General features: G+C 47.1%; 2 protein-coding genes across 2 annotated transcripts in view; one reads left to right on the top strand and one right to left on the bottom strand.

The window, feature by feature from the left end:
• The window catches only part of WRN (WRN RecQ like helicase), a 44,464-nt gene extending 22,444 nt beyond the window's left edge, over positions 1 to 22,020 (bottom strand). Inside the window, exons 1-14 of the mRNA XM_054392217.1 lie at positions 21,913 to 22,020; positions 19,420 to 19,535; positions 18,622 to 18,767; positions 14,684 to 14,832; positions 11,701 to 11,850; positions 10,004 to 10,076; positions 8,440 to 8,551; positions 7,441 to 7,852; positions 6,722 to 6,802; positions 5,409 to 5,550; positions 4,158 to 4,233; positions 3,002 to 3,069; positions 1,947 to 2,055; positions 167 to 235 (exon numbers count right to left, since the gene is read on the bottom strand). Coding sequence (XP_054248192.1) covers positions 167 to 235; positions 1,947 to 2,055; positions 3,002 to 3,069; positions 4,158 to 4,233; positions 5,409 to 5,550; positions 6,722 to 6,802; positions 7,441 to 7,852; positions 8,440 to 8,551; positions 10,004 to 10,076; positions 11,701 to 11,850; positions 14,684 to 14,832; positions 18,622 to 18,767; positions 19,420 to 19,535; positions 21,913 to 22,008 — 1,799 coding nt within the window. The 5' untranslated portion in view covers positions 22,009 to 22,020. The remainder of the gene's footprint in view (positions 1 to 166; positions 236 to 1,946; positions 2,056 to 3,001; positions 3,070 to 4,157; positions 4,234 to 5,408; positions 5,551 to 6,721; positions 6,803 to 7,440; positions 7,853 to 8,439; positions 8,552 to 10,003; positions 10,077 to 11,700; positions 11,851 to 14,683; positions 14,833 to 18,621; positions 18,768 to 19,419; positions 19,536 to 21,912) is intronic.
• Positions 22,021 to 25,524: 3,504 nt separating this feature from the next.
• On the top strand, positions 25,525 to 26,541 carry PURG (purine rich element binding protein G). Its single transcript, XM_054392378.1, has one exon. The coding sequence runs from the start codon at positions 25,525 to 25,527 to the stop codon at positions 26,539 to 26,541; it is 1,017 nt and encodes a 338-aa protein (XP_054248353.1).
• Positions 26,542 to 27,059: the final 518 nt, after the last annotated feature.

Genomic DNA, 27,059 nt, shown 5'->3' with positions numbered 1-27,059 from the left:
CTCCCACACATTCAGCCTAGGTGAACACAACAACATCACAGACTGCCAGGTTCCAGATCTGGGCCAGAATCCAGAGTTTCAGTGGTAACAGAGCAGAGAGACATTCCACCTCTCAAATAAAGCTATGTCAGAAGAAGCAGTCCCAGAAAACTCAGCCAAAACTTACTCTTTGATGCAGCCTTTGATGTTCTTTGACTGAGCTGAACCAAGTAAGCAAGCTGGAATCCCTGACATGCTGCAGGAATAAAAAGCACAGTCATGAACAGATTTCCTCTCAATGCTTTCTGCCACAGCTTTCACTCTTTGCCAGCACCTCAAAAGAAGTTCAAGCTGCATGATCAGAGACTACTTTCTTCCAAGGATCTCTGCTGGGGAGAAAAACCTTTTGAAAAGGGAATGGTCAGTAGGTATTCCTGTCACCCAAATGCTCTTCTACTTCCCCTCTAGCTGTCTCCAACACACATTTGTTTAGTGCAACAAGGGAACAGAGAAATCAAGACCATTTTCTTTGCACAAGAGCAAAGTTTACCCATAAAACATCCAAAAGAAGTGAAGATGGTAAGTGCATTTTCTTTGGCTGTGCTACCTTGTGCAGTTCATCACATCTGGATGTAAGCCTTACTAGCTTGTAACTTTGTCTTGTCTTTCAATCTTTGGTGAGCTACTGATGCTGCATCTGCAAAATTCCCATCAGGTGGCTGCTTTTTAATGCCAGAATCAATAATTAGGCTTTACCAGCTCAGCCTCTTCATATCTGGCCTCCTTAAGTTGGTGATTTACTGCACTTTATTGCAGCCTTTTGTTTCAACAGCTTCCTTCCTCAGTGTTTTCAGTCCTTGGCAGAACTGCACCCAGACCAACAAATTACTGCATTGCATTAGGTTGTAGAAATTCAGTCTCTTCAAGCTTTCAAAATGAATGACCCACTGAGAAGGCAGTGAATAAACCCTTTCCACTGAGGAAAACAGTGTGAAAGCCAAAGAAGCAGCTGAATACATATAGCCACCCTGCTGATTAATACTCTGTCTAGGAGCTATAGAGCCAGCTTAGGCCTATCCAGCCATTCATCTGCACACAGTTGTGACGTGCAGCAGCACAGACCACACATAATTGATGTTCCTGACTTCAAAAAAATCTTCATATCCCCTCTTTCACAAAAGACCTGTTCTTTCCAAGTTGGACAAGGCAGGAATGAACTAGACAACTCAGCAGGATTCCCCACAGCTGAAATGGGAAAATGTCAGAAGTGAATAGCTGTTCTAATAGAAAGCAAGCACATGGAGAGAAAGCATTATCGGGGATTAAAATCAAAGAGATTTATCTTGACAACAGCTCCAACTGCTCATGTAAGAGCAATTCTCTGGCACCTACTAGTTCCTCCATCAAACCTTTCGAAGAAGTGAGGAGGCCAGGTGTTAGGGGACCTACTGCACTGGCAGTCTTAAAAGCCTGTGCTATAACTTTGATCTGAATGGCCTACAGCTTCTAGCTGCGTGCTGTTCAGATCTTCCTTCTCAGATCCAAAGGAAGCCCTAGCAAATTCTGACAGAGCTCTCCCAGCCTGTGAAGCTCCCTCCATCAGTTTAGTGTGCCAAAAAGGGCCTGTGAATCCAGAAATACTTCAGGATCCACCTTCAGGACCCACTGACCAGCAGAGATCCTTTTAAAATTATAGAATCACAGAATGTTAGGGGCTGGAATGGACCTCCAGAGATCACTAGGTCCAACCCCCAGTTCAGGCTGCAGTGCACCTAACTGGCAAATGCAGGGAGCTCAGCCTATTTACAGGCTTTGCTTGTGTTCCTGGAGGAACATATGCCTCCAGCTGACACACAAACAGCTTGCTGTATGAAGTTGCAACCTTAAACACCAAGAAATGCCACAAGCAGAATCCGTGGGTTGCCACAGGCAATACAGCAGCAGCTTGTTACTATCCTGCTACTTACGTCAGCTGCAGCACCTGGTCCTCCATCAAGGAGATAAGAGGACTGATAACAATTCCTGTACTCCCAGTATAAACAGGAGGAAACTGGTAGCACAAGCTTTTGCCATAGCCTTAAAGGAAAAAAAAAAAAGGACAGAAGTGAATGTCATGTTTTCAGGGGAGCTACAACACACAGCTGTAAGCTACAATTCTAACACAGACTCAGAGTCACAGAGTGGGCTGGGTTGGAAGGGATCTTAAAGATCATCCAGTTCCAAACCCCTGCCATGGGCAGGGACACCTCCCATTAGACCAGGTTGCTCAAGACCTCAACCTGGGCTTGAACACCTCCAGCGATGGGACATCCAGGACCTTCCTGGGCAACTTGTTCCAGTGTCTCACCTTCCTCACTGGAAATTTCTTCCTAATCTCCAGTCTAAATCTGCCCTCCTCAAGCTTTAATCCATTCCCTCTCATCCTATCACTACAAGCCCTTGTCAAAAGTCCCTTCCCAGCTTTCTTGTAGGGCCCCTTCAGGTACTGGAAGGCCAATAAGGGTCTCCCCAGAGCCTTCTCTTCTCCAGACTGGACAGCCCCAGCTCACTCAGCCTGTACCCCCATAAGGGAGGTTCTCCAGCCCTCTGATCATCTTCATGGCCTCCTCTGGACCCTCTCCAGCAGCTCCATGTCCTTCTTATGCTGGGGCCACCAGAACTGGATGGAGTGTTCCAGGTGGGATCTCAGCAGAGGGGCAGAACCCCCTCCCTGTCCTGCTGGTCACTCTGCTTTGGCTACACCTTGTCAAGCTCTAAAAACGTGATGCATGTTCTGCTAGTAGAGGAACAAAGTTGCCAGATAAATATGGTCAGCATCCATTTGATATCCCACTCTACACCAAGGTTAGTGACAAAGGCTAAGACAGAAAAGCAAGTAGCCAGCATGGCTGGCTCAGACTTCCAGTCTCAAACAGGGCACTCTGCTCATATGAGCCACATGGACAGTCTCCAAGTGTCATTCCTACTCTCCCCAAAAAGGAAAAGCTTTTTCACATCTTCTTAGGATGCAAAGGTAACTTACCAGTTGCCATGACAACAAGATTATCTCTTCTGTCTTCTAAAACAGAAATGATCACTTTCCACTGGACCCTTTAAATTAAACAAAGGGGAATATTCTATTTTTGCCACCACACAGAATACAAATTTTGTCAAACTGCACATTCAGTTGGATCTCAGGTTGGAGAAACTCTGCTCAGAGTCACCTCAGAGTGCTGGCTTTGCACACTGCAACCACTCAAACACTCCAACCACTGCAGTGGTCCCACCAGTGTTACAGTGGGGAGCTCAACCAGGACTAAGGCAAGCAACACTTGAGGCAGTCATTCTCAGAAGATGGCAAAACAAATTTTGTCTTCCATACATCAGTAATTGCTCCAGAAATTGAGAGAATTACAGCCAGCTTCCACACAAGAGATTTGAAACATGACCTTTTGTGGTCTCATGTCTGCAGTCAGTTTAAAAAAAAAAAATCCAGTAAATTGCCCATCTCTGTTCCCAAAAGTTACTCAAATCTTTTAAGTGGGTAAAGCAGCTTCACCCCCAGAGTGTTGCTCTGAAGCTGCATCTTGCACAGAAAGTTTTCCACCACCAGTAAGCCAGGAAGCTTTCATCCCATTCCCATTGAATTTAAGGATTGTAACAGGAATAGTTGAATATAAAAGCACACCCTGCATGGAGATGACACCACAGCAGACAGAAGCCTGTCCCTGCTTAATTAAAGCTTCATAATTAAAGCCTCATAACAGAGAATGATCAGGCTAAGGAAGTTTATCATATAGAGAACAGCATCTTTGCAATTTGTTGCTCTGTTTAAAACACCTAAACGAGACCTGGTACAATAAAATCTTCAATTACAGGAGATAGGAATCAAGAAACTCATTCTCCCCTGTGAGCACAGGATTTAGTTAACACTCCTTAAGATTTATTTTGACATCTTGTTGTGCTGCTTTGCTTTTCTAATGGATTCTGCACAGATCCTAGCTTGTTAGGGTAGGTTTAAAGCAAGCAATAATAATAAAAAAATTAATAAACCAATCAGCTCAGCTGGAAGAATGGAAAGAATATTAAAGAATATTAATTTAAGAATATTAATTTAAAAATAAATAAATTATCTGAGTTGGAAGATTGGAAAGCAAAGGAACCCTGCAATGCACATTTGGACAGAAAAACCTACTCACGGTTTAAAAGAAGAATGCCCAAAATAGGTCTTCAGACATGTGATGTGGCTTTCACCAGGGACAGGCAGCAAAGGATCTTTAATGGGAGAGAGGAAAAGAAAAAAAAAAAAAAAAAAAAAAACACAACTCATCTGTAGTTAGGTTTTTGAAAGATCGTAAGACTGATTTGGGTTGGAAAGGAAATCCAAAGGTCATCCAGTTCAGCCTGACCTTGAATATCACCAGGGATGGGGCCTCAACTACCTCCCTGGGCAACCCTCATGGTGCAGAACTTGTTCCTCACATCTAATCTAATTCTGCTCTCCTCTCACTTCAAACCAAGATGAAGCATTGTCTTGACAATGAGTCTGCTCATGGTTAGTGTGATGCCCAGGGTGGAAGATTTAGGCAGCTCCAGTGAAAAGAGAAACATCGAACTCTAAAAGGTGTTTACAGGCTAGAATAAAGGATTAGAAAAGCAAGCAGGCTCTTCAGAGACCCTGCATGAGGGGGAGGACATATGACTTGATTAATGAGCTAATAAAGCAATAGATATTGCAGTGCTTAGCTGTGGTATTTGGAATGTATTCAGATGAGGTACCAGAGACATCCAGCTCTGGAGCTCTCAACACAGACGAAAGACATGGACCTGATAAGATTGGGTCCAGGGAAGGCCACAAAGGTGATCAGGGGGCTGCAGCAGCTCTTCTGCGAGGACAGGTTGAGGGAGCTGGGGGTGTTCAGCCTGGAAACGAGAAGGCTCCACAGAGACCTTAGAGCTGCCTTCCAGTACCTGAAGGAGGCTACAAGAAGGTTGCAGAGGGACTGTTTGCACAGGCCTGCAGGGATAGGATGAGGGGCAACAGTTTAAAATGAGAGAAGAGCAGATTTAGATTGGATGTTAGGAACAAGTTCTGTACCATGAGGTCCAAACAAACCAAAGTTTATCTCACCTCACATTTCAGCCTCTTGTCCCCCTTTGATTTGTCTCCACGGCACCAGCTCCCAAGCATTAAGTCAAGATCACTCCCAAACCAGAAATCCCCAAGAATTCTGCCCCAAAGCAGCATACATCACATCCCCTGATCATGGCAGGAGTCAACTGTGTTTTGCCAAGGACACCTATAAATTTGCATCTTAATACAAGAGCTCCTTTTTGTAGGAGCTTTAGCTTCCTTCTTTAAGAAAAGCACAAAACGTTGCTGTCCTTCCACACCTGCCTCTACAGACTGTGCATTTTTATTTAATCACACCCTACAATTTAAAACATACCCCAACATTCCTCCTTCTCCTCCTCAATGTCTTCATCTTCATCACCATCTGGTGCAATGTTCAAGTCTGTGTCAGGAGTTTTCCTGCCTTTATTGGCCTCTCCCTCAGTTGAAACTCCAGAATCATCTATACCTTCTAAAGACTGAGAAACCAGGAGAAAATTATTTTGGAGCATGAAAAGGTAGAGCCAATTCATGGCCGAGACATGACACATGGACACATGAGTGGCATACAACTCATGGCATAAAACTTAGCTCACAAACTTAGCTCATAAAACTTAGTTGGTACACAGCCCAAAGCAGCACAGCACTCAAACTCTCAGCAGCATTCAAACTCCTCCTTCAGACCTTTGAGCCTTGCCTCCTACTTAGCTGTAACATCACAAGCACACAAACACTTGGTGGAAGCACAGTGTATAAGTACACTTGACTGCTGTGGTGGAAATGTTCTGGTATCTGGTTCAAAACACATTGAGCACTCTCTAGGAGATCAGGAAGAAAAAAAAAAAGCCAGGGTAAGAGAAAGAGAAATAAGGCTCAACATCTACATCATCTTTTCAGGACAAGGTATATAGACTCAGAATGGTTTGGGTTGGAAGGGACCTCCACAGGTTACCCAGTCCAACCCCCCCTGCAGTCAGCAGGGACATCCTCCACTAGGGCAGGTTGCTCAGAGCCTTGTCCAGCCTCACCTTGAATATCTCTAGAAATAGGGCCAATGGCATCCTAGGCTGCATCAAGAAGAGTGTGGCCAGCAGGTCAAGGGAGGTTCTCCTCCCTTCTCTACTCTGCCCTGGTGAGGCCTCAACTGGAGTATTGTGCCCAGTTCTGGGCTCCCCAGCTCAAGAAAGAATGAGAACTGCTTGAGAAGGCACAGCAAAGGGCTACAAAGATGCTGAGGGGACTGGAAAACCTCTGTGATGAGGAAAGGCTGAGGGACTTGGGGCTTTTTAGCCTGGAGAAGACTGAGGGGGAATCTTGCCAATACTTGTAAATAACTTCAAGGGCGGGTGTCAGGAAGATGGGGCCAGGCTTTGTTCAGTGGTGCTCAGTGACAGGACAAGGGGTAACAGGCACAAACTTGAACGCAGGATGTTCCATCTAAACATGGGTAGGAACTTCTGAGAGTGGTGGAGCACTGGAACAGGCTGCCCAGAGAGGTGGTGGAGTCTCCATCTCCAGAGTCACTCAAAACCCACCTGGATGCTGTCCTGTGCAACCTGATGCATCCATCTCCAGAGGTCCCTTCCAACCTCTACCATTCTGTGATTCTGTGATCATTGCTAAAAAACAATAAACCCCTGAGGCACTCACTTTAAGCATCTCCATTTCCAGCTCTTCATCACTTTCAATGACACAGGAAATATTTTGTTCATTGTCAGTGGAGCACAACTCCTGAGAAGAAAAGATTTTTCAAATTACTTTTGTTTTACCCACAGCCTTTCAACCTCCTGTACACCCTATAAACCATTTCTCTGCATGCTTTTGCTTATTAAAACTCTAAGCTCTAATGCCTGCCCATTAGAAAAAAAATTCTGAAAGAAATCTCAGAACATAAGGCTGTGTAGTAAGAAACCAGAACAGTGGCACCACCAGATGTGTGGAGCACTTGGAACATAAGGAGATGTTAATCTGATTTACGAGGCATCAATCCACACTCAGCAGGCACTAGAAGGACTGCTATTTACAGATCCTTTAGAAAAAGGTCAGCTTTTATTCATGACCAAGTTTCAAATGCTCTAGTTCAGAATTTGTCTGCATACTGCAAGAAATTCTTTGCTGTATTAGCAACTGAGAGAGGAAACCAATCAGACTCTCTGCAGCTTCTGTGTGTAGTACTAATCCTTCCAACCCGATGACTGAAGAGCAGCTCAGTGCTTGACTACCTCCACAAGTATTTTGCAGGCTGAGCCCTTCTTCCAGCCCACCTTAATATTCTCTAAGGAATGGAACTTTCCAAAATCTTGGCAGAAATTAATGCTGAGATCACTTCCTGTGCAGTGTCCATGATTAACGACAGCTTCTTTCATTACCTCAGCCGCAGCTTCGCTGACCAATTCTTCTGCAGCCTGATGTTCCAAGACCTGAAGCTCTTGCTCAGTAATGTCTAGTGACATGAAGTCATCTCTGTCTGCTTTGTACTCCCAGTTGGCTGCTGCAGCCCCGTCTTCCACAGCAGTGTTACCCCTCTCTGCCTCTTCATTAACATCTCCATCCCAGAGGCCAGCTAGCGTAGCATCAGAGCAGATGTTGAAGTCACCTTCAAGTTCTTTAGCAAACTCAGGCATTTCAGCTTTCTGTGCCTCAGTGTTTGCTGACTCTGCTTTAAGATTTGTTGGAGTTCTGCCACAGCTCCTCTCCAGCGCAGGAGTGAAACCTGAACCAAACAGTGTGCTTCTTAAGGCATTTACATTCTCTGATATGGCAGCTAGTATTTCTGCAGCCCTAGAAGGTAAGCCAAGAGAGTTAAACCCAAATGACAAAAGGTAGCTACAACATTTAGCCACAAGCAGAGCTGAAGATTCTGAAGTGCTCTGTTTCTCCAGGTAATTCATCCAAAAACTTCACATGTAAAGGTTCATCACTCATCTGGAACTTGCATTCCACTTCTGGAAGAAGAAATTTTTTTCACACTAAGTAAAACGTATAAAGACACCCCAGAAACACTGCTTGTGGTACTGTCCCCACACTTGGATCAAGCCTCCAAGACTTCCAGTGTCATGCAAGAGCCCTAAGAGTCTATGAAGGGAGATCTTCTTGTGAATTTCAGCAGGAAGAAACAGATTCAGTCAAGTTCAGTGTCAAAAACACTGCAGTTAGAGCAGTGAAAACCTTCCTCCCTACACATAAAGATAGTATTTCCCCATTAAGGGTACAAAATGCTCTCTTATCTTGGTACACAGGTAAGAGACAGCTTCTAACAACCCTGCCTTTTGTTGTGTGGGACCTGAAGGATCAAGAACAAAATACTCATCTTACAGATAAACTAGAGACAGGCTGATTTAAAAAAAAAAAAACAAAACTCATCTAACCTCTGCAAATCTGCAAGCTGTCCAGAAGAGTCAGGGATGTGAGAAGCCAGGTCTGTTATCTCCTCAGCTAGGGAAGTCAGGCGCTCCTTCACACCTTCTGACAATGTGTCATCTGTAAGAAAAGCCATCAGAGGGATTTCCCAGTGAGCTCCAGCACCTACACAACATTTCTACATTTCTACAATGCTAACAGCATTTCTACAGGACCCACAGCTGGTAACTCAGCCTTTTCCAGTGCTTAACAATCAAGAATCAGGCCAAGCTTCCATGTACTTCCAGCACTGCACCTCTTCCAGTGGCTCAGGAAAAGAAGGACCATTGTAAAGTGATCCCTACCCAGCACACCCTCCAGCTTCCAGAGAATCAGAGAAACATGCAGGTTGAAAAAGACCCTCAGGATCACCAAGCCCAGCTGATAACCCTACACTACAAGATTCACCCCTAAACCATATTCCCAAGCACCACATCCAAACCACCTTTAAACACATCCAGGGTTGATGACTCTACCATCTCCCTGGGCAGCACATTCCAATGCCTGACCACTCTTGCTGGGAAAAATTTTTCCTAATGTCTACACCTACCCAGTCATAGCTTGAGGCCATTCCCTCTTGTTCTATCACTAATTACCTGTGAGAAGAGACCAGCACCAGCCTCTCTACAACATCCTCTCAGGTAGAGAAGAGCTGGTAATGGGTGTGCTGACTAAAGGAAAGCCAAAAAAAAAAAAAAATCGCACTTCATGTTAAGGGAATAGTGCTGCCACTCCTGCCTTTGATAGAAAAGTGAAATTCAACCAGTACAAAAAGGAAACAAACTCCCCCACCACCTCTTTTTCAAGAATAAGCTACATGCAATACTTAAACACAGAACAGAAACTAAAATTTTAGAAACATAGAACAGAAACTAAAATTTTAGAATCACTTTTCTAGTCAGGTAAATAATAAGCTGCTCTAAAAAAAGTTTAAGTCCCATTTATACACCTGAGGAAAAGTATTACCTCATAACATAGTTTTCTTGATGGTCTCATTTCTTAAACTAGATTTTTGCCCCTGCATCAGCAGAATTGAAATTACCTCACTGAAGTGTTTCCATAAAGAAACTGGAATGAGGAGCAATAGCTTTAAGCTTGAGGAGAAGAGATTTTTGACTAGGTAATAGGAAGAAATTCTTTACAGTGAAGGTGGGGAGACACTGGAACAGGTTGCCCAGGGAGGTTGTGGAGGTGTTCAAGGCCAGGTTGGATGAGGCCTTGAGCAACCTGGGCTGGTGGGAGGTGTCCTTGCCTGTGGCACTGGGCTTGGAACAGGATGATCTTTAAGGTCCCTTCCAACCTAAGCCATTCTATGAATCTATTAATGAAAGCAGGAATTCTTGCCACCTCTGTATACACACTAAGACAGCATTCCTAACATCACTATGGACAATAGTTACACAGTGTGGTAACCCCAGGTCACCTAAAAGCTTTTAGTGTCTGCTCTCTCTAATCACCAAGAAGCCAAACAATCCTGACACAAAGGCACTGTGCCAAAAAAAAAAAAAAACCAAAACTGAATGAATAATTTACCTCTTCTCACACAGGACAATTTCTGGTCAGTGTTACTCATATTTTTCAGTTTTTGATAAATGATGAAGCCAGCCTGCAAATAAGAGGGGGAAAAAAAAAAAGCACTTAGCACTCTGTAGAGAAACATCTTGGAGACTAAAGAAAAACCTCAAGAATTCATTCAATCCATGGCATGAATACATGTTGAACATCAAATGTTGAGTTGTTGGCTCATTACATAGAATGGTCACTGATCAGGTTGCCCAGAGTGGTTGTGGATGACCCCTCCCTGGAGGTGTTCTAGGTCTGGATGGATGAGGCTTTGAGCAATCTGCTGTAGTAGGAAGGAGGTTGAAACTAGATGATCTTTAAAGTCCCTTCTAACCCAAACCATTCTATCAGCTGTCTTACTGCAGTGTCCATCACAACCAGGTGACATTACAGCATGCTTCCCAAAAGGCAAAGCCCTGTTCTAGGGTCCACATTGCAATGGATACTCTTCCACAGATTCCCAGCATGGTTAGCTCACAAAGTTAGCTGCAAACAGAGAGCTCCAAGTACTCCGCTCCCAGGCTCACCATCTGCTCCACCTCATTCAGATTTTATGGAGCACTCCAAGTGAATAGCTGCGAATCTACTAAGATAGATTTTGTGTGCTTTAATATTTCCCTTGATATGAATAATAAGTTCTAAGAGGAAAACACAGCCTAAAGCTAAGAATGTGCTAATTAGGCTACACATGTTAAGCAAAGCATCTTAAAGAGGAAGGAGAAAGAAACAAGTTAGTCCCTCACGTTCTCCTGTGAGGCTCCAAAAGGCAGGGCAGGTGAACAGAGAATAGTGAGACAGAGGCACTGCCTGCAACAAGCTGGTTACAGCAGCTGCACCAGGCACCAAAAATAGAGCTCCTCTCCTCAGTGGTTTGGGTCTTTACAGGTGCCAAACCTTCCACAGATTAATATTAAACCAAACTAGAAAACAGGCAACGTTTCCTGAGTCAGAAAAGAAAACAAAGACCATTGTCCCACTTCCCTTCTGCTATCAAACCTCATCCCAGAACTAAAAGCCTGAGGGGATTTGATTTTGCTGGCAGAAAGACCAATTTTTCTCCCAGGAAGCAGACAGCACCCAGCAACATATTGTTAGGAACTGCAGGGAAACTGGGCTCTTTTCAAGATGGTGAAAAAGCAGAGACTTTGGCAGAGCTAAACAAAAATTCATGTGCAACCAAACTCCTCTTCCTGGTCATCCATCCTGTGGTTCTGCTTCATTAGAATCATTAGAAGCCAACCCATTCTATGGATTGAGGAATCTTCAAGTGATTGCAGCAATGAGACAGGTCACCAAGTCAGGTAGAAGCAGCACCATCTTCAACAGAAGCCAGCATGGAGTTCTGAATGAACACTGAGGTTTAACAACTTCAGACAGACCCTGGAGGTGTAGACATGGCACTTTAGGACATGGTTTACTGGCTACAGTGCTCTTAGGTTGACTTTTGGACTCAATGACCTTAGAGGTCTTTTCCAACCAAGTGATTTGGACAGCAAACATCCGTGGTGCCATTTCCAACTTTAAGCATCCCACAGCCACAGTGGAGCTTACAACCTTCCTACATTCATTATGTTCTGTAGCAGAAAGGCTTTAAAACCAGCAGCCAAGGGCACAGCAGAGAGGAATTCAGTGCTGCAGGTGGCATAATGACCTCCTCTAGTACCTACGTAGGCATCAGTGGCTGCATACAGTTTTTGCTCCTCGTTGAGTGGAAACTGTTCCCAGTTACTACAACGGACTGAGTTGTCCTTCAAAAGCTGCTTGCCAAAGAGGTGTTTCACCAGACCATTCAGGCTCCAGATCTCCTTACACTTCAGCTGGGGAAAGAAAAGAGAGGGCTTGTTTAAATGGGAAAAAAAATTGGACCTGGCAGAAAGTACTCCTAGAAGTGGCATCAATCCCTCACTAGAAGCAAATTGCTCTGGGTTAGTGAACTGGTTTCTCAAAGCAGCAACTGTTCCCCATGCCTAATTTGGTTCTCATCACATTAAAAAGCAGTTTTGGCTGTTCAAACACTGGATTTCCCTGCCCCCCAACTCTGTTTTCAGAGGACATACCTAAATTGCCAGGCTGAAAAGATGGCATTGGGGGCAGATGAGCCCATGCAGTGTGAGCTGGTATTACCACACTACTAAAGCTAGGAAATAGCTGGGCAGCAGAGGTTTGGGGTTGATAAAAGCCATAAACATAAGAGCCAGAGAGTTAAACAGCAACACTTCCAGTATTTGCCTTGCTAATTAGAGAAGCTCAGTATCAAACACCAGGGATTTATTTAACAGAAACCTAGGAATATTAAAGCCTGCCTGAAAATGTTTTGTCACCTCCTGCACATCCAAAACCAAGCCCAAGTTTTGCACAGTTACAGACCATGCTAGCCACTGCTCAGTGTGCTGGGAAGCCCTTGATCCCAAGTCTCTAGAAGCCATCCCACCACCCTGCTGGTTTCAATTGCTTTTGTACTCCTGCTTGTCAGTCACAGCTGCTCCACGCTATTGTCTTAACAGCCACTTTGAGAAGCTTTCTTTCAGACCCCAAGGATCCAGGACTCACAGGCACAGCCTCCTGCTATTCCAGCTTGCAGAACTGTTGAGCCTAACAGCAGCAGTGCAGCATTATCCTAGAATGGTTCGGGTTGGAAGGAGACCTCCAGAGGTCATCCAGTCCAAGCCCCCTGCAGTCAGCAGGGACATCCTCCACTACATCAGGCTGCTCAGAACCTTGGCTAAACTGACACTCAATATCTCCAGGGATGGGGCCTCAACTCCCTCCCTGGGCAACCTGTTGCAGTGTTCCAGCACCTTCATGGTGCAGAACTTGTTCTTCACATCCAATCTAAATGTGCTCTTCTCTCATTTCAAACCATTGCTTCTCATCCTATCCCTGCAGGCCTTTGCAAACAGTCCCTCTGCAGCCTTCTGTAAGCACTTTCAGGTACTGGAAGGCTGCTCTAAGGTCTCCCTGGAGCCTTCTCTTCACCAGGCTGAGCACCCCCAGCTCCCTCAGCCTGTCCTCAATTATCAGCAGCTCATTTTAGGTTTCCCCTCAGCTCTCCCCCTCACACTGAGCCATTCTACACAACCCCATTCTTTGTTCTCAAGCTTCACTTTCAAGTTTATTTTTGGTTTGTTTTCTGTTTAGCAGAAGACTTTAAAGCTGTTATTAGAGATCACATTGCTCATCTTCACAATAAGTTATCCCAGAATCAAATGCTGGGATAAAAAGAGGAGGTGAACTGAGGAAACCCCAAGAAACTGCTCCTTCTATTGCGTGAGCAAAACAGTTTACATTGCACAACTTCCAACCCACTTGCAACTGAAATTTCAGGGTGGTTGATCTGGAGAGCACTGCCCCAAATGCTGATGATTATGTTAACATTCCCCTCTCCCTTGCTGTAATTTAATTACACACACACAACACACAGTGCAAGGTGTAAGCAGTGTTATTTCTGGGCAGGAAGCTCTGTCCTCTGCCAGAAGAAAGCCAATTGCTATCATCCTACCAAACAAAAAAAAAAAGCACACAGAAGGAAGTGCATGGAGAGCCTCAGCAGAGGTTAAGGAAAAGCTTTGAAAAGCCAGAAGAGCTTTAAGGGGCACACTAGAGATAAGAATAGCAGCAGGCTTTGGAGGGTGATGAATCTTTTGCTCTCATCCTTAAGAAGAAAGCACAAATGTCCCTGCATCAAGTGATAGCAAACCAAAATCCAATTAAACTGAAATTCAGGGTGCACCAAATGCAACCCTACTTGAGTTTCACCTGCACTCACATGAGGAGGGGTGACACCAACTTCAAAGTCATGGAGACAAAGACTATTTCTGCAGCTCCAGAGCATGTGGCAAACAGCTCTACGTGGAGGACTTTAAGGAGGATGTTGGTGTTTCCTTCCAGTGCCAAGCAAGCCACAGCAGGAGAGCTGACTCCCTTCAACAGGGCCTCTTCAAACTCCCTCCTTCACTGCCTCCACAGCATTTCTTGTGTCTTATTTTAATGGTTCAGGTGTTGGAACAAGTACATGATTGCCAGTGGAACTCTGGCTTCACACAATCTGCAATGGAACAGGTTGCCCAAGGAGGCTGTGGATGTTCCCCTCCCTGGAGGTGTTCAAGGCCAGGCTGGATGAGAACGTCAGCAACCTGGGCTAGTGGAAGATGTCTGTGCCCAGGGCAGAAATGTTGGAACTGGATGATCTCCAAGATCCCTTCCAACCCAAATCATTCTATGAATCTATGAATTTTATCACTAATTCATCTGCAGCTGAATTAAAAAGCCACACTGAAGTGCAAAAGGTGAACAGCCCTGAAAGGGGACAAATGTTTAAGAACTCACTCACCAGAAGATGGACTTAGCTCTGCAGGCTTTGAGAGCTTAAATAAGTTACAACATGGGATATGTTTGTTATCACTGAACTCCTACAAAGAGAGATTCACAGATAGCATTGGGCTGGAAGGGACCCTCAAAGGTCATCGTGTCCAACCTCCCCTGCAGCCAGCAGGGACACCTCCAACTAGATCAGGCTGCTCAGGGCCACATCTTGAGTCTGATCTTGAACGTCCCCAGGGATGGGGCCTCCACCACATCCATGGGCAGCCTCCTTTTGTACAGCCCAATAACAAGATTTCCCTCCCACAACAAACAGGTTTGAAGCTTTACTTTCTCATTAGCAACATCAGCCAGCTCCACAAAGCTCTTCAGTTTGATTTCAAAGTCACTCATCAGCTTCCATTGATCTCCCTCAATTCCTACGCCAACCTTTTTAATTGTTTCATCTTCCAGCAGTCTTTTGAGTCCCTTGGGAAAACCTAAAACAGATTAAACCCAAACATGAGAAACTCAATACTGGAAGATGCCAGAAAGTCTAATGGAAATGACTAAAATCCTAGCACAGAGACCATCTGCAACAACCTGTGATTTTAAAGGAGAAGCCCCCTAAGTTGCTTTGTTTGTGTGATTCTTTCTGCTCTGGAATGCCTGCAAGCACCAAATGGTTGTAATGCATCATCTGCTGAGACAAGCAGGAATGAAATATTTGAAATAGGCAAATTCACTCTGCATCTGAAAACAAATCCAGGGAAGAAAAATTAAGCAATTTTATTTCATTTGTCTTACTGACTGTTAACTCATATAACAAAAAAGTACCAATCTAACTGCAAAAGGTTTTAATTCTCAGCATTGGAAGCTCCTGAAACCAAATGCAATCTAATTTTTGCTATTTTCCACATTATTCCTTCCCAGTTTTTGCTATTTCATATTCTCAGGAAATAATTTAAACCATTAGCATGGGGAATCAACAGGGAAAGAGATCCTGTGGAGGCATACTCAGTGCCCAAGCCACTCAAGCATGGCCAGCAGATTGAGAGAGGTGATTCAGCCACTTTGTTCTGCACAGACCCCACCTGGAGTGCTGAATCCTCCTTTGGAGCCCTCAATGCAGAAAGGACATGGACCTGATGGAGCAGGTCCAGAGGAAGGCCACAAAAATGATCAGGGGGCTGAAGCACCTCTGCTACAAGGACAGGCTGAGGGAGCTGGGGTGTTCAGCCTGGAGAAGAGAAGGCTTCAGGGATACCTTAGAGCAGCCTGCCAGGACCTGAACGGGGCTACAAGAAGGCTGCAGAGGGACTGTTTGCAAAGGCCTGCAGGGACAGGACAAGGGACAATGGTTTGAATTGAGAGGAAGAGCAGACTGAGGTTGGATCTTAGGAACAAGCTCTGCACCATGAAGGTGCTAGAACACTGGAACAGGTTGCTCAGGGAGGTGGTTCAGGCCCCATCTCTGGAGATCTTCAAGGTGAGGCTCAACAAGGCTCTGAGCAACCTGATCTAGTTGAGGATGCCCCTGATGACTGCAGAGGGGCTGGAATGGATGACCTTTGGAGGTCCCCTTCCAACCCAAACCATTCTAAGATTATGGGCTGGTCCAACAACAGCACAAGAAAAACAGATTCTGCCAACCAGGATCCTCCCCACCAAGCCCAGACAAGTCAATCTTGTAAGAAAAGAATAAATGCTGTACACAGGTTATATAAGTACCATATTTTGAATTGTCCCAGACTGATGGCACTGCAATCCTGGATCAAAGTATTTTCAAATTTACAGGACTGAATAAAAGCATGCAGCTTTCAGATCTGCTCTTCTGCAGGAGGCAACAGCCACAGACACTTCATACTTGTACAAAACTGGGGTTGTTCAGTCTGGAGAAGAGAAGGCTTCAGGGAGACCTTAGAGCAGCCTTCCAGTACCTGAAGGGAGCTACAAGAAGGCTGCAGAGGGACTGTTGGCAAAGCCCTGCAGTGATAAGACATGGGGCAATGGTTTGAAATTAGAGGAGATTACATTGGATATGAGAAGCAAGTTCTGCACCATGAGGGTGGCAAAGCCCTGGAACAGGCTGCCCAGAGGCTTTGGAGTCTCCTTCTCTGGAAACATCCAAAACATGTCTAGATGCCTTCCTGTGTGATCGACTCTAGGACACCCTACTCTGGCAGGAGGGTTGGACTCAAAGATCTTTTGAGGTCCCTTCCAAACCCTACCGTTCTGTGATTTTGTGATACAGAGCCTACAACCTGAGAAACAAGCACCATCCTTAGAAGCCTGTAAAGGGGGGAAAAGAAAAAAGGAAGAAATGGAAAATGGTCCCAAATCTTCCTGAGAAATGGCATTTTTGTCCTTTATACCCAGTCCAAGAACTCTTTGCACTCTTCCTCCTGCAGAAGGAAACATCATGATTTTTTTTCTTTTTTCTTTTTTTTTTTTTTTTTTTTGCAACAAAGCCAGTCAGTCTTATCCAACTGCCTAATTCTGCCAAGCTCTACATTTCTGTAGGTCAAATGTATTCTGCATAATAAGCAGAAATTGGCTGTGTGCTTCCTGGTTAAAAAAAAAAAAAAAACCCAAAACCAAACATAACCAAAAAAGAAAAACAAAAAATAAAAAGGTTGACATCTTGCTCAATTCAAAGTATATCTCCCACTGGGCAAGAGCAGGAATTTTAGGAAGTGATTCAGGAGGAAACACCATCTTCTGCTGTAACCCACATGCAGCCCTGCTCAGCATCAACACACAAACATCTCCACTTTTAGAATCAAAAGCATTTCAAGCCCTTAATGACTCTTCTCCCCCCCTCAGCTTCTTTCCCTCAAATAATCTGTTGGTTTATGTTTTTTTTTTTCTTCTTCTTCTTTTGTGCACTTGTACCTTACTGCCTCCCAGATTGAATAGCCTCCAGCAATTAAATTTTCCACCCCATTTGCTATAAATGACAAAGGATTGAACACCAACATTAAAATTATCGCTATTATACCTCAGCATGCACACCCCAGGGAAATCAGAGACATCTCACAGGCATAGTTTCAATCTAACACTCAAACCAAAGGTTAGAAAATTGCAGCTTTCTTCCCTCCTTCCTATTTTCCCTATTTAGAAGCTTTTATTCACATCCATAATGAATTCAGGCTGTTGAGCAGCAACCCCCCCCCCCCCCCCCTTTCTCTCCCCACAGCTGCATCTCACCAGGTATCCAGAGCTCTTTCTGCAAGCCAGTGGCACAAAATGCAGGTATCAGGCACAAACAGCATGACAGCCATAATTTTGGAGGGGTTTTGTTATTGAAGCCATATTAAAAAAAGGAACCCAGGCTGCTAAATCCAGGTTCCTTCTTTATTTTGGCACTCAACTGAAAGCTCATTAAACGAGCAGGGAATGAAGGTTTTTTTAAAAGTGAATTAAAATATTCTGTCCCAGGGAGAAAAAAAAAAAATCCTCAAGTAAGATTTTTATTTTTGCCCTGTTCAGAACCTGAAATGCTCTATGGCAGCACACAAGGCAAGATTTGGGCTAAGATCTTCATACTTAATGAATCACAGAATGGTTTGGGCTGGAAGGGACTTCCAAAGGTTATCCAGTTCAAGCTCCCTGCAGTCAGCAGGGACATCCTCCACTAGATCAGGCTGCCCAGACTGACACTCAATATCTCCAGGGATGGGGCCTCAACTACCTCCCTGGGCAACCTGTTGCAGACTTCCACTACCCTCCTGGTGCAGAACTTGTTCCTCACATCCAATCTCAATCTGCTGTGCTCTCATTTCAAACCATTGTCCTTCATCCTGTCCCTTTCAGGCCTTTGGGAACAGTCCCTCTGCAGCCTTCTTGTATTCCCCTTCAGGTACTGGCAGGCTGCTCTAAGGTCTCCCTGAAGCCTTCTCTTCTCCAGGCTGAACACCCCCAGCTCCCCCAGCCTGCCCTTGTAGCAGAGGTGCTCCAGCCCTCTGACCATCTCTATGGTCCTCCTCTGGACCCTCTCCATCAGGTCCATATCCTTCCTATGTCGAGAGCTCCAGAGCTGGATGCTCTGTAGTCCTGTTCAGAACCTAAAACTCTGACAGCACACAAAGCAAGACTTGGACTGAGACCTCCTTCATACTCAAAGGATAAATCCTTTTATTAAAGGCAGAAAGGGGAGAAAGATGGATTTTTGTTGTCCAGCATTGCACAAAATATTGTCTGTTGCTCAAGACTGAAGTCCAAACTGCATCACAGGGAACAGAGGGCAACTCATGTCCTCATTAATAAGAAGGGAGGAAGCACAGTACCTGCCATGGAAGAGATGTGAAACAAGTAACACTTCTCCTCAGTCACACAGATCTGGATTACAGCTACTTTTGCCATTTTTCCTTTAGTGTAGGATGGTGGCCATTCAATATCAAACCCAACAGCAGCCCCAGGTGATAAACTCTGTCTGGAAAGAAATTGATATTCCTCACTTTTAACTCTTCCTCTAGCAGCGTTTGAGACATCAGGCTTCAGTCACTTGAAATAAAGATGATTAAGAGAATCCCAGCCAGTGCATCTTGGACAGGACATGGAAACCATTTCAAAATCAAAACTTTAAGGAAGTGAAAGTCCTGCTGGTCCCAAAAGCTACCAGAAAGCCTTCAAACCTTCACAGAACTTACTGCACACAACCAGTAGCAAAGCAACCCTCAGGAAATAGCCAGACACAAAAGGTCACCATCCCTGAAGATGTTCAAGAAACATGTGGACATGGCACTTGGGGTCATGGTGGTGATGGATTGATGGTTGGACTCAATGACCTTAGAGTCTTCTTCCAACCAAAACAATTCTATGATTCTAAACCACCACATGCTGTAGACAAACCAGAGGTCTCTCCATCATGAGAAGTAGGTTCAGTTTGTTCTTGCCACCAGTAAGACATTTGCCACATGTAACAGGACAGCCAGCACAACCACATGTCTTTTTCTGGCTACACTGCTGACCTCTGGACACATTAAATGCATAATCAGCCAGAAGAAAGAGACAAGAAGAGGCAAGTGCTGCTCAGAAATGTAACAGTGCTCAAAACAAGATAGCAGCAGAGGCAGAGCCATTACCTGATGTCTTCTGAGATAAGGGAACAGTCACTGGCTTCATGGCTGTAAACAACAGAGCCACAGAACTGCAGGAAGGGCAGTCCATCTTCCAAAACACTCCTCTGAAGAGTGGATTTCTGTCAAACAACATTTGGGAGAGGCTCAGTGACTGGCCACATCCAACCTCACCACAGAGGAGCATCAGCACCTTAACAGCTGCGTGTGACTGTGCCCCAGCAAGGCTGGCAGTGGCTGTCACCAACACCTTACAGCAGAGCTGCACACCACGTGCAGGGGCAGCCAACAAGAGTGTGACTGCCCCTGCTCCCCTTGATCAATGCCCTAATGACCTGGCTTAGCTGCAAGCACTCAGACTGAAATTGCAGAGGCCGAGTTTTCACCTCAATTGATTGAAGTTGGCTTCTTCCCACCACAAAGATCCAGCAGCTTTCCAAGCACATGATTAGGGAAAACCTCCCTTTTTGACAGGGTTAAGACTCTCTCAATGCTACTTGCAGACCTCACGTTTGAGGAAGAATATAAGAAAATGGACACTAATTTGTTAGTTGAAGCCATTGTTGAAGTTAAATGGTCAGGCTCAAACCCTTCCACATCCCTTTCAGCACAGCAATAACTCAGTTGCCCCATTTCCTCAGTGCCACATTTCAGCCAGCCCACTTCACTTAACCCTGTCAGAGAGAATGTGTGAGGAACTTCAAAGGTCTAAGTAAACTCCATGTGCAAGACTTAAAAGGACAGATAAGCTCCATCAAACTATCATAGAATGGTTTGGGTTGGAAGGGACCTCAAAGATCACCTAGTTCCAACCCTCCCACAGTCAGCAGGGATGTCCTCCACTAGATCAGGTTGCCCAGAGCCTTGTCCAGACTAACCCTCAGTATCTCCAGGGATGGGGCCCCAACCATGCCCCTGGGCAACCTGCTGCAGTGTTCCAGCACCCTCATGGTGCAGGAACTTGTTCCTAACATTCCAAACTTGTTCCTAAGATCAAATCTCAATCTGCTCTTCTCTCATTTCAAACCATTGCCCCACATCCTATCCCCACAGATCTTTGCAAACACTCTGCAGCCTTCTTGTAGCCCCCTTCAGGCACTGGAAGGCTGCTCTAAGGTATCCCTGGAGCCTTCTCTTCTCCAGTGTCCTTCCTGTGTTGAGAGCTCCAGAGATGGATGCAGTATTCCACTTGAGGTCTTACCAGACCAAAGTGCTTTCTATGTGAAGTGCAGAGTAATGCTTCACAAACAAAAAAAACCCACAGAGTTGCCTGGAAGGAGGGAGGCTCTGAAACAAAGATACTGCTGATTTTATGCTTGCACAAGAAAACATTTCCTGCAGTTAATGAGGGGTGAAAGTTTAATCAAAACCCTTGCTCAGAGCTCAGTGCTGCAGTGCACACAGGCTGTGTCATGTCGGTTTGCACTGACATATTTTAATATCCATGCTACCAGTTTTCAATTCCCACTTTATAGAAGGAAAACTGCTGAACTGAGTCTTCTGCTTTTCCCTCATTAATTAGTTTCTTTAATTGTTAAAGCAGCTTCAAATGAGGGTCCCTTCTAGTGGGAAATTTTATACTGAAACTGCTCATATATGCAGGAAAAAACCCCATCCAAGGACACATTAACATTCTTGGAACACCAGAAACTTCAACATCATCTTGATGATCAATTAATTATTCTAATGCCTCAGAGCTGCAAAGCCTTCTGGAGCACTGAACATGTGCAAACACAAAGCCAGAGGGCTTTGCCAGAACAAACTCATGTCAGGCTACAGCTTTAGCTCTCAAATTATCCCAAAAGCCCAGCATGGAGGGGGTTGGAAGGGACCTCTGGAGATCATCCAGTCTAACCCCACTGCTAAAGCAGGGTTACCCACAGCAGCCTGCCCAGGATCACAACGTCCACATGGGTTTGGAATCTCTCCAAGGAAGGAGACTCCACAACCTCTCTGGGCAGCCTGCCACAGGGCTCCAGTGCATTCATAGCAAAGAAGTTTCTCCTTATGTTCAGATGGAACCTACTGGGTTCCAGTTTGTGCCTGTTGCCCCTTGTCCTGTCACTGGGCACCACTGACAAGTCTGGCCCCATCCTCTCAGCCCCTGCCCTTTAGATACTGATGAGCATCGTGGAGCTCCCCTCTGAGGCTGCTCCTCTCCAGGCTAAACAGCCTCAGGTCTCCTGGCCTCTCCTCTATCCATTTATCCCCTAGATGGATATTCAGTTCTTGCTGGTGCACAGCCCACACCACTGGCTGTGCAATACATCAAAACCTCCCTTATACTGGGGGTGGTTTGGCCCCCCAAATTCAAGATTGTCAGGTGGAAGTTTCTATAGTGATGACAGCAATGGGATTTGGTTAATGGATGATATTTTAATTAATAAAAAAGTGAGATTTTAGCATATCAGAGGCAGAGATGTAACTAAAAGCAGGTGGTCCAGGGGTGTTTTATCAAGCACAGCCTTAAATCAAGTTTTCCCCCATGTGGTGACATACCTTTTTATCACCCACAGCTCCCTCTTGGCTTTGTGTAAGCATCCACTGTGGGTATTTACTCTGCAGATTAGTCATTGGCAAATCCATTTTATTCATTTTTTCCACATTTCTGTCACTCCTACAGAAAAAGGAAAGAACAAAAGAAATAAGCTGTTACTCTCAGCAGAACAAGGTTATGGAAAATCAGTCCCCTTGAGTTTAGAAATGCTTTATGCATGGGAAAGGACATTTAGGGAGCTGCTATAGAAGAAGCTTTAGGCATTTTATTCTTGTTCATGTATAAGAAAAACAAAGAAAAAAACAGGAAAATTTCTAGTCAATGGAATCCTAGAATGGCCTGGGTTGGAAGGGATCTCCAAAGGTCATCCAGTCCAACCCCCCTGCAGTCATCAGGGACATCCTCAACTAGATCAGGTTGCCCAGAGCCTTGTTGAGCCTGACCTTGAAGATCTCCAGGGATGGGGCTGCAACCACCTCCCTGGGCAACCTGTTGCAGTGTTCCAGCACCCTCATGGTGCAGAGCTTGTTCCTAAGATCCAATCTCAAACTGCTCTTCCTCTCATTTCAAACCATTGCCCCTCATCCCATCACTGCAGGGCTTTGCAAACAGTCCCTCTGCAGCCTTCTTTTAGCCCTCTTCAGGTACTGGGAGGCTGCTCTAACGTCTCCCTGGCACGTTCTCTTCTTCAGGCTGAACACCCCAGCTCCCTCAGCCTGTCCCTGTAGAAGAGGTGCTCCAGCCCCTCAATCATCTTCAAGGCCCTACCAGACACAAGGGTTGCCCCAAACCTGCATGCCCACAACCAAGAAAAGAAAGATCATGCAGAATATATGGGGGAAAGCTAAAGAAGGCACATGCTGCTAAGCATTCTGGTGCAGACTGGATGATGGCTGAGGTTACTTATTAATTTCAAACAAGATGAGCTCACCAAGTAGAAGCAGCCTATTCCCAGCGCAGCAGAGTGCATGCTCTAGAACAGGAGGGCACTCCACAGAGGGGTCAGAAGGGATTTAAGTTAGGAAGGCATGCTGTCTGAAGCAGCAGATTTGCAGCCCTGACAGCTGGGGGTTTCTTGGTGGGAACTGGAGCAGGATTTCCTGGTGGAGAGCAAACGCTGACTGGTCTGAGTTGTTCAGGCTTCTCACAGGACTACTTCTAGTGAGACTTCGAATTCCTGGAGATGTAGCAAAACAGTTAATGAGGAAGTTTCTCATCCTGCTTCTTCCCACTTATCCCCAGATTCTAAATATTCTGTAACAACAAAACAGTGACACTACTGCCTTAGTAAGAACAAACTTTCCAATGATACCTGCTTCAGGATAGCCTTGGATCCCCTTGGGACAACTGGCAGGAGCCATGGAGCCACAGCAGTGTCTTCACACAGAGGCCACACTGCCTTATTTCTCTACAGGAAAATGGCAGCTCTGGGCAGGCATCCCCAGCCTACCCGTGCAGCAGGACACCCAGCCCTTAAAGGGACAGCTTTACTCTGAGAGGTCTCCCATACAATTACTGAGGTTGGAGAAACCTTTGAGACTATCAAGTCCAACTGCCAGCCTTGAGCTCATTATAGCACCACTGCTGCTGCTAAGCCACTGCCACTACACAACGTCCCTCAGCACCACATCCACCAGTCTTTTAAACTCATTCAGGGATGGTGACTCCACCACCTGCCTGGGCAGCCTGTTCTAGTGCCTAAGAACCCCTTCTGAGAAGAAATTGTTCCTAATATCCAACCTGAACCGCCCCTGACACAATTTCAGGACGTTTCTCGACCTGTCACTTATGGCATGTGAGACGACTTTCCCTCCATCTTCCGCTATCACAGGGTAGAAAACCCCCAGAGTGGACCCCTCCTAGCTCTCAGACGCCAGGCTCAGCGTCCCAGGGGCCCGGAGGTGCCAGCAGTAGGCCAGGTCTGGGACCCTGCCCAGAGAGCAGCAACGGGCTAGGAGGCAGCGCGCTCCATCCCTCCCACCGCTTCACCGGCCTCCTCCCGGGCCCCACCGTGCACCGGAGAGACGCCACCCGGTCCCTCGCGGAATCCCGCCCCGGCGCAGGACCAGCACCACCGCTCACCGAGCGCCCAGCTGCGCGCCGCGGCGGCTCAGGCATTGCGCGTCACACGGCGCGTCTCATTTTGCCTACGTCACGGAGACAGCCGCTCCGCCCCCCCGCCGTCTCCCCGGGCAGTGGCGGCCGCAGGTTACCCGAGGTGACGCGCATGCGTCGTGCGGCGCGGCTCCAGCGGCCGCGGCGTCTTGTGGGTAATGTAGTCCCGGGGCCGGGAGGGCCGCGTACCCGCCGCGCTGCAGCCGCCGCCGCTGTCCTCGGCCGGGCGGAGCCAGGCCGGGCCGGCGGGGCGGGGCGGGGCGGGGTGGGGCGGAGCGGTCGGCGGGGGTGCGCCAGCCCCGTGGCTCTGCGCGGCGGGGAAGTGGGGGGGGGCGGCGGGGCCGCCGGCTGCGGGCGGTGGCGGCGGCGGCTGAAGGGCAACAGCGGCGATGGGAGCTGTAGGGTGAGTGACTAGGCTGGGGACAGGAATGGGGCAGGAGATGCCGTGGGAGGGCGTACTGGGGAGGGCAGTAGTGGGGCACCGCGGGCACTGGAGGGCAGTACTGGGAGCACTGAGGGGCAGTATCGGGGCACTGGGGAGCAAGGGGACAGTACCGGCGCACTGTGGGGCAGAGAGCTGTTCTCGGGGGCAGGAGGACAGTGCTGGTGGCAGTTGGAAGGAAGGAGGTGAAGCTCTGGGGCACTAGGGCAGGAGATGCAGTGATGGGGGTACTGGAGGGGCCGAACGGGGGCACATAGGTAGGTAGGAGATGAAGCTCTGGGGATACTGGAGCAGGAGATGCAGTACTGGGGGGCACTGAGAGGGGGGGCAGGAGAGCATTAACTGAGGGCAGTGCGGGGACAGAGGTCCAGACTTCGGGGTGAAGGAGGTGAAGCTCTGGGGAAACCGGGACAGGAGATGCAACGATGGGGGGCACTAGGAGGGCAGTATTTAGTTCCTGGGGATACCGAGGTAGCAGTATTGGGGCACTTGAGGAGCAGGAAGGCAGTGCTGAGCTGGACCCCAGTGCCTCCCCCCACCTCACACCCCCTCCTAGTACCGTGGGGAGGAAGGGCAGAGGTTGGATGATGGAGGGGGAGCCCAGTGACACGGGGGAAGGAAGCCCTGGGGCAGTGAGTACCCTCCTCAACAGGGTCACCCCAGACCACCACCCCCAGCGCTTCCACTCCCTGCTGCAGAGGAGGACACACTGGGGCAGCTAGAGGGGTCTGTAGTAGCAGAGGGACAGGGCTGTGGGGCAGGCTGCCATGCTGAGTCCATGGGGAGGGCTGCCGGAGCGGTGGGCTCAGATGGGGAGGGCACCGGGAGGGCTCGGTTGTCTGGGTGAATGTTGTCAGACTGGCAGGAGTGGGTAAAAGCAGCCCAGGCTCCTTTTGCTGCGATGCTGCGTGCCGTGGCAGCGGAGAGGGAGGGATGCAGGAGGCTTTGTGGGGAGAGCAGCGCTGGAGAGACGCCGCCGGAGAAGCCGAGCAGGCCCCTGATGCTGCTGTTGTCATCTGTGTCTCTGTTATGTGTTATTTCCAGCTGATTGGGAAAGATGGAAAGAGGGAGAGGAGGAGGAGGAGGAGGAGGAAGGAACCTAGGAGGCTCTGGCCTGCACAGGAGCATTTATTCCCAGTCCCAGCAGCAGTACCATTACCCGGCCTCCTCCCAGGGGGGCTGCATGGAGATCCAGGAGCTGGCCTCCAAGAGGGTGGACATCCAGAAAAAGCGATTCTACCTGGATGTGAAGCAGAGCTCTCGAGGCCGCTTCCTGAAGATCGCCGAGGTCTGGATAGGAAGAGGCAGGCAGGACAATATCAGGAAAAGCAAGCTGACCCTCTCCTTGTCTGTGGCCGCTGAGCTGAAGGACTGCTTGGGGGACTTCATCGAGCACTATGCCCACCTGGGCCTGAAGAGCGGCCACGGTCACCGGCACGAGCACAGCAATGGCAAAGAGCAGCTTCCCCGGAGGCGACAGCAGCTCCCACCACCATCCCCCCCGGTGTCGGTGGGCTCCGAAGAGCACCCTCACAGCGTCCTCAAAACGGAGTACATCGAGAGGGACAACAGGAAGTACTATCTAGACCTGAAGGAGAACCAACGAGGGCGCTTCTTGAGGATTAGACAAACCATGAGCAGGGGACCTGGCATGATGGGTTATTTTGGCCACAGCTTGGGACAGGAGCAGACGATTGTCCTTCCAGCTCAAGGGATGATCGAGTTCAGGGATGCTTTGGTCCAGCTGATTGAAGAGTACGGTGAAGGGGACATAGAGGATCGCCGGGGGGCAGGTGATGAGCCCCCAGAGCTCCCTGAGGGCACCTCTTTCCGAGTGGACAACAAGCGCTTCTACTTCGACGTGGGATCCAACAGGTACGGCATCTTCCTGAAGGTAAGTGAGGTGAGGCCACCCTACCGTAACACCATCACAGTCCCATACAAAGCGTGGACACGGTTTGGGGAAAATTTTATCAAGTACGAAGAAGAGATGAGGAGAATTTACAACAGCCATAAAGAAAAAAGAATGGATGCCAGAGGGGACAGTGGTGAAGAGCAAGAGGGTCTCGAATAGAGTGCATTGGACTGGGCCATCTGGCAAAATAAACAGAGCAAAACAAGCAGAAATTGGTGAGAGGGACTGACCTGTAGTCATTTCAAGTTGCCCCATTTTTTATGTAAAGCCCCTTTTTTCTGGTAGCTTCTTGCTAACTCCAATGTGTAACGTTAGAGGAGTCTGGTTATCACCTGAAATTAACACCCAAAACATCTCTGTATGTCTTACGAAAGTACCAACCTCCCAAGTCCATAGGAGTCAGCTGCTTCAAGTGTTGAAGACTGTGGAAGTACATGTATCAGCACAAAAAAAAAAAAAAAATCCACCATTCTGACCTTTAAATAGTCTAGATAAGGCTTGTGTTGCACTTCCAATGTGATACAGAAACACCCAACCCCAAACCTTCTGCTGAAATGTATCAGGTTCTGCTTAGGATGGGTTTTCGCGGGCCTGGATTCTGCTTGTCCTCGGTCAAAAGGCTGAGCAGCCTGGCCTGAGGGCATCTGCAACAAAAATCAACTGCTGCTATGGGGATG

This window comes from Indicator indicator, chromosome 25 (genome assembly GCF_027791375.1).
Source record: "Indicator indicator isolate 239-I01 chromosome 25, UM_Iind_1.1, whole genome shotgun sequence".
NCBI classification, from domain to species: Eukaryota; Metazoa; Chordata; class Aves; order Piciformes; family Indicatoridae; genus Indicator; species Indicator indicator.
Note: the sequence above shows the minus strand (reverse complement) of the source record. Positions and strands in the feature narration are given on the sequence as shown.